The 7,479-nt window shown below is 45.3% G+C and overlaps 1 protein-coding gene across 1 annotated transcript; it reads right to left on the reverse strand.

The window, feature by feature from the left end:
• Window positions 1–2,995: 2,995 nt before the first annotated feature.
• On the reverse strand, window positions 2,996–3,583 carry LOC149195633 (uncharacterized). Its single transcript, XM_089407979.1, has one exon. The coding sequence runs from the start codon at window positions 3,581–3,583 to the stop codon at window positions 2,996–2,998; it is 588 nt and encodes a 195-aa protein (XP_089264105.1).
• Window positions 3,584–7,479: the final 3,896 nt, after the last annotated feature.

Here is a 7,479-nt window from a genome sequence, read left to right on the forward strand (position 1 = left end):
CTCGGAAACCCAGATATTTCAGTCCTTCCTCCATCTGGTGTATTTGGAAAGGGAACCGGTTTTCCATATAGATGATTTCATGGGCCGAGCAGCCAGTTGCAGTGAGAGTGGATTTATGGATATTTACAATCATACCTGTGGCCTTCTGGAATAGATCAAAGACATAACGTAAGGCAGAGGTATCGGCCAGGATTCCATTTAAGAAGATAAGCACATCATCCACAAACAGAAGATGAGTGAGAGAGCAGTTTTCAGTGATTTTTATCCCTTTTATCCTTCCCCTCCTGTGTTCTGATGCGATCAACCTGCTGAGCCCTTCCATGATGAGAAGAAAAAGTAAGGGAGATAGGGGACACCCTTGTCGAAGGCCTCTTTCAGCTGTGAAAAAAGGTGTGGGGGCCCCATTTAGAAGGACACTGTACGACACATCTGATATACAGCTCATAATCCATTTGGTAAACATGTAGGGGAACCCCAGATGGGTGAGAAGCATGCGAATGTAGAGCAAATTTACCCGATCGAAAGCTTTGGAGAGGTCTACCTTAAGGATCATGCCTTTCAAGCGCTTGCTATGCATCGAGTGGAGAAGTTCCTGTGCAGTGCCTATAGCTTCATGGATTTGGCGGCGATGAAGAAAAGCAAATTGTTCAGGGGATATATGGGCTGATAGGATGGGTTTGAGTCTGTTTGCAAGGATTTTGGCCATGATCTTGTAGAGGCAGTTGCAGAGCGAGATTGGCCGAAAATCATTATAAGAAACAGGCTTGTCGGATTTAGGAATAAGGGCAATGAAAGTGGCTTTAATGGCTGAGGGGATGCCAGAGAGGCTGCAGTGTTTGATCACTTTGAGGAGATCCGGGCCTATTTGCTCGAAGAAAGCTAAGTAGAACTCTATGGGCCAGCCATCAGGTCCCGGACTTTTATCCCTTTGGAACCCCCGCATTGTAGCTTCCAGCTCCCCCATAGTAATTTCTTTAGTGAGCTCAGCTGCATCCTCTTCATCCACAAATCTGGGGAAGAGCTCGGCTACTCTCATGATCTCTAGCAGATTTGCTTCTCTTGGGGCTTTATATATGTTCCTGAAGTGTGTGGAGGCTAGGGAGGCAAGTTCTCTGGATGTGTGGACCAGTTGGCCATGTTCATCTTGCAGTTCCCAGATGGTGTTGATCGCTTTCCGGCCATTCGCGAACCGGTGAAAAAACTTTGTATTCTCATCCCCCTCCTTAAGCCAGATTGCTCTACTTCTTAATCTCCAGCTTGCCTCTCGATCTCTTAGGACTTGTGTTCTCTGATTGATAAGGCCTTCATACCTGGTTTTTTGCTCCGGGGAGATATAGGTTCCCACCGATTGGGATTCTAGGTCAGCAATCGCTTGTTCTGCAAGGGAGATCATTTGGTCATCTTGTAGCCTCTTCTGATGCGCCCATTTCCTGGATAGAACCTTGATTTCAGTAAGGTTCCTTACGAAGCAGGGGACCGGGTCTGCACCTTCTGGTAAAGGATGTGTTTTCCAATAGTCTGATATAAGGTTTATATAGGCGGGGTCCCGGAGCCAAGTGGAATTAAACTTAAATGGGGCCTTATGTTCCTGTTGCCTTGCTCCAACTTCAAGGTATATCGGCCTGTGGTCCGATATCCCTCCGCTTCCAACCCATTGCCTGGATCGGGGATGATTACAGTGGAAAACCTCCTTGATAATAAAACGGTCCAGCCTTCTGGCAAGGCTGTGATCACCAATTCGATTATTCTTCCATGTGTGCTGGATCTTTGCCGAGGGAATATCTATCCAGTGATGATCCTCCAGCAGCTGCTCGAAAAAGTCCGAGAGCGGGTCAATCTGTGCCATGTGTCCCCAAGATTCAGCATGGCCCTTTGAGTAGTTCAGATCTCCCCCTAAGATTGTATTCTCGGCTAGTAGGAGAGGGGAATTGAAAAGCTTTCTCCAGAAATGTTCCTTGTTAAGGCAGGGTCCATAGACGTTTATAATTCTAAGATCCTCCTCCAGATACATAGAGTATATATCTGCCCCCAGGAAACCCACTCCACCCCAGATATTCTTCAGATTGATGGAGCTGGTCTTGAAACCAATAGCTATGCCCCCAGATCGCCCAGAGACATCTAAGGTGAAGAAAGACCATCCTGGCATCCAAGAGCCCAGGATGGATGTGGCCAAATCTGCTTTGCATAAGGTTTCTTGTAGAAAAATGATATCAACCGGTTCAGAAAAAAAGAGTCGCTTCAGGGCCAGTTTTTTCTCTGGGCTGGCCAGCCCTCTGTAGTTGAAAGATAAAATTTTCATGGAGGGGGGTGGGGGAGGGTGTCCTTTGCTCTAAGAACCCTATCGATGGTTTGTTGTTTGCCCTGGATGACATCGACCCCGACTTGAACCTTAGCCTTGTTTATGTTGGGAGGTCTGCCTCTACCGTGCTTGGGCGATAGGATGTGAGGCTCCGCAGTCAGCCCAATGGCGTCCGCATCAAACAGCTTAGAGGACGAGCGGGTGGAGTACCTCGGTGTAGAGTTTACCGAGGGGGAGGGCGAGGAGGAGGGGAGGGGGGGAACGGAAGGGAGGGAACAGGGGGAAGGTATACCCGAGGGTTGTGGGATGGGGCAGGTCGGATAGTGCGAGCGGGAAGGGGGATGTGGCGGGCGGGAGACCTTGACCAGATCAAGGGCAGAGGGGGAAGAGGGGGGGGGGGATCTTGATCGGGTGGGGAACGGGGAAGGGGAGCGATAAACTCAAAGAATTAAGAAGCGAAGCAGAGACATTTAAAGGAAAAGACGTACCCGAAGAGAACACAGCTCCTTTTGCAGCCTTTGAACGCGTCATAGGAGGAGATGGAGGCCAGATCAGGTTCGTTCCTTGCTTCCTTTGCCGAGGTGCCGGCGGCGCTTCCACTGTGTCTGATGTAATATTATGCTCCGCTCTGGGAACCGCTGCTGCCGGAGGGTCAGGTAATCCCTTAGTAGCAGGTAAATCCTGAGGAGTGGGGGGCTACTGTGCTTTTTGAAGGAGAGGGCAGGCTTTGTAGAGATGTCCCACTTGATGGCATATTCTGCAGCAATATGGGATGCCCTCGTAGTCGATTTTTTGCTTCCTTGAGGAGGATTTCCATTGGATGGTGATGTGTACAGGCAGGCCCCCTCTGGTATCAAGATGGACAAGAACCCGGGCATATGCCATCATCCCCGTCTGTATATAGGACTTGTCCGACTCCATGAAAGTGCCCAGTGAGTTCCTAATTCTTCTGAATATATCCTCAGACCAATATTGTGGAGGCAGGCCCGGGAGTCTGACCCATACTGGCCCAATCCCAATCTGTTCTGACTCCGGGTCGAAAAGGGGCATCCAACGTTTGAGGAGTACCGGAGCTTTTTCAAAGTGCCAGAACGAAGACAGTACCCAGCTCGTGTGGTCCGCCCTTGCAAATCTCAGAGCAAACCAGCCTCGCACGAATGTCTGGACAGAGGGGATTTCCGCCAGATATTGGCCCCATATCTCCGTGGCCCATGTCTTCAGTTTTTCCGCAGAGATGTGACGGCCCCGAATGCGGCCCACGAGTACTCTGTCCGCTAGATCCATAGCGTCTCCCAACTGGATGTCTTCTTCAAGTCTAAGGATGACGTCCTCAGATCTAGATTTAAAGCAACGTTGTTTCTTTAGGGGGCGGGAGGACATGCGTCTAGGGTTTTCTAAAGCCCTGGGAATCACCTGCGGGGAGCCGGGGGGGGATAGGGTTCGAGCAGGGGGGGGGGGAAAGCTTCCGAGAGAGGTGGGATAGCGTGGTAGCTCCCAGATGAGGCCGGAGGGGGAGGGGGAGGGTTTGGGTCGGCGGGGACGGGAGCCTCCTGAGGGCCAATGGGCGGAGGGAGGTTGACAGGAAGGCCCGGCTGAAGTGGGGGACCAGCGACAAGGGGGGAGGAATGTAAACAGTCTGCAAGGAAACCAAGGGTTGCCGGGGAAGGCGCTGAAAATGTGGTCCAAGAGGAGGGTTTGCCAGGGTGCAGAGAGGCGGGGATGGACGGATCTGTCGAAAGAGATGGGTCCTCAAAGCTGGCAAAGAGATTTTCACTGTACATACCTCCAGAAATCGAGAACGTGGAGCGCCAGATGGAGCTTTCAGCCAGCGGGGAGTCCGAAAAGTCCACCTCGTCAATGTCCATGTCGCCAGCTGCTTGGAAAGACCTCGAATACAGGAAACCGCCCAGGATCGGCACCGGCCGTTAGGGAAATCCGTTAGGTTGAGACAAAGCTAGAGGATTTTGGTGCACCGCCAGGACGCACAGGCAGGATCCCTGTCGTTAGCTGTCGGCTAAGCTGTAAACCCTAGCTTCGGTCGAGAGAGTAAACCCGTGACGAGGTAAAACACCGAACAGGGTAAAAACGGAGCGCGGGGTAATGGAAAAGTGAAAAACCAAGCGAGGAGGCAGTATGGAAGTGCCTCGGCTCAGAGCAAGGTAAAGCGTGAAGAGATGGGGTCGGGGGGGGCTACAGGGCCGTTTCCGGCCTGTAAACCCCGTTCATACAGGTCCCCGATGGGTCATGTTGCAGATCCGTACCCTCGCCATCCACCGAATCATCCTCATGCTATCTAATTCCACAAGTTTTCACTTATCCATTGTTTATTATTATGGGAAAACAAACATTCACACCATTCAAATATGCGGCCCAATAAAATTACAATGTGGCATATTTAAACAATCCAACACCAATTGACCATATGACATGGCACCTATAACTATGTGGTGATGTTACCAATTATGTTGGAGGGTGAACAACTCAACGTGGCATTTCGACTGCTGCAATATTGGCTAGTAAAAACTATCATGGCATGGTCTTATGGGGAGGTCGCCAACCCAACCCATGACCTTACCCCCTTTTCATCCTCTGGCCTTAACAACCAACAAATATAACCATTTTATATTATTAATTAACAATTGTTCAGTGATCTAACAATAGGTTTTTGACAAGCCCCTATCCAGGTTAGGGGTTCAAAGCCTAACATTTCCTAGTCATTACGTTTTTAGGTGATATTCATTTTGGAATATTTCTAGATAATATGAGCTTTCCATGTGGTGACCCCTAGTTGTTCCACATGTCACCACCATAATGTTGCTATGTCATCTGCTAGTAGGGTGCAATATGTCACTATTGTGCATGCCACGTTATCCTTTCAAGCCACCTGTGTTACCATGTGTCTATATGGACTTCCACATAGATTTCATATTAAATTCCATGTGGAACCTTGTGGGGGTGCCACATGTCATTTGTCTGTTCTTCATTTTGCATGTTTTACACAAACTTCAAAACCTCATAAATTTTGCATACATATTCCTTGTTTTCCTGTTCAAGTTGCATTGTAAATATCTCCACAAGCTCTTAGACATGAAAACACTTGCATCAGGTTTTGAGACCTTCCAAATTTGAGGCATCTCAGATCCTCTTGGACCATTCCTCCCCACTGGTAAACTTTTGGACCACCAAAATATGACTACTCAACAAAAAAGTGAGGGTATAACTCCCTCATTTTTCCAAACTCAATCCAACATTTTTTTCCTGAATTAATTCCTTTAAGAATTAATTAGAGATATTCCACATCACCTCTACATGAATTCCTTGTCTTCCTATCTAGAATGACATATTCCTGCAACTTACTATGGTACTATGGAGAAAAATCATCAATGGTGAGAACTTGAATATTATCTTCCTAATCTATGATAATTGGAGGTTCATATAATTTCAAGTTCTCTACACTCACCACCAAATATATATGCATGTAAGGTGGTAGATACAATTGAAAAGAATTGGTATTGATCTTCTCCAAGATTATGAGTGGGACATATTGGATTGGCTTGAGCTTCTTGCTCTTGGTATCCAGGTCCTGCAAAATCCATCTAATGACATCTGCACATGGTAAAATTGTTAATCTGCAAGTGACCTTATGTTAGGTAGATAAATCCCTCATTCTGACAACAACGATCTCCCTAGATACTAAAGGAAAATAGAAACAAACATACAATTGAATAAATCTTTCCCTAATCTTACTTTGTTCGAATTGTAAATATAAAAGACGACGAATAGATCTCTTACATATCTCTGAAATTCTTGATGAAGATCCTCACTCTGTCTCAATGTAGCTTCCTAATGCTTGAAAATACCTACAACCACAAACATAGGAAAGATCAATGCCATATGCAATATAACAATTCAAACAAGCTTAATGTAATGATCAAGGAGATTAGAAATTGAAATTTCCTTAACGAATATCCAATGAACTATAAACCATTCATCATTTCAGTAAGACAATACATTAGAAAAAACAATTCATTTGTGTTAATTCAAGGATAAATAGGAGCCTTACAACCTTTTCCTTGATTTCATGAGGTTACTCCCAAATTCCTCCAACCCTCTCCTTAGATAATAAGCCTTCCAATCTCAATCCAACAACATAACTATATCTTGTCTGACCTTCTCAATCCATCTTCCCTCTAATCAATTTATAGGCCAAGAGGAAGAAGTTTCAGATCCAAAAGAGGAGGAGGTGATACCCTAATTGGGGGATTAGGGTTACTTGATGAAAGGGAATTAGATCCATGATCTGAGGGGTTTAGCTCGAATATATATGACTCAAAAGCTTTTAGTTGGGATATATTCAACCAACAATGCTTCTAGAATTCATTTTTTATTTTTACTTTTCTTTGATTCACCTGCGTGGTCTAAAGTCGAAGACAAAGCACAATTCTGCGTTGTTCTTAGGGATAGGAACAACGAATGGACAAAAAATTCTAGGAAAAGTGCACATATCATACTTAACAAGGTATACATGCCATTTAACCCAAAATTCCCATCTTCCTCAAAGGGTTTTGAATGTTTGACCTCTAAGGGAGTGGAATGGAACATGTTCATGGATGGTGAGAGATATATTTTACCAATCAAATATCATGGTGACAAAATGATGCGTAATAGATTTCCCCCTAAAGTGTGAAGTTTGAAAAATAAGTTTTAAATATTGAAGCGCTTTAACATGCCAAAGATTAGATCAGAGAAAATGGTTGAAAACTTGCAAGAAACATTCAAGGATTACAGTGAAAATATATATAATCATCACTGAGGTAGGCATTCTCATACTCAGAGTAATGCTAACTCAATGAAAAAGTATGAAAAAACTCAAGAACCATATCAATAGTATACACAGTATGGATGCAGGCATTTGTTATCGATTTGTCTACATAATCATGAATATAAAACTCTTCACAACTTGGATTGATGAAACTAGATCTATGGTCTTGATCTCCATCTCTCAATCCATAGTACGAATCTAACCATGCGATTGAATGTCTCAAATTCAAACATGGTATAAACCACTTGATTACCGATCAATGATGTGAACCATTAACAAGCGCGAGAGAAACCACCAATAATGAAAATGGATCTCAAGGTACTCTCAATACAATTTATGAAGTGTGAATAGGTGATAT

Source organism: Pinus tabuliformis, chromosome 2_2 (genome assembly GCF_031772625.1).
Source record: "Pinus tabuliformis cultivar Carrire ecotype Pingquan chromosome 2_2, CPIR1, whole genome shotgun sequence".
NCBI classification, from domain to species: domain Eukaryota; kingdom Viridiplantae; phylum Streptophyta; class Pinopsida; order Pinales; family Pinaceae; genus Pinus; species Pinus tabuliformis.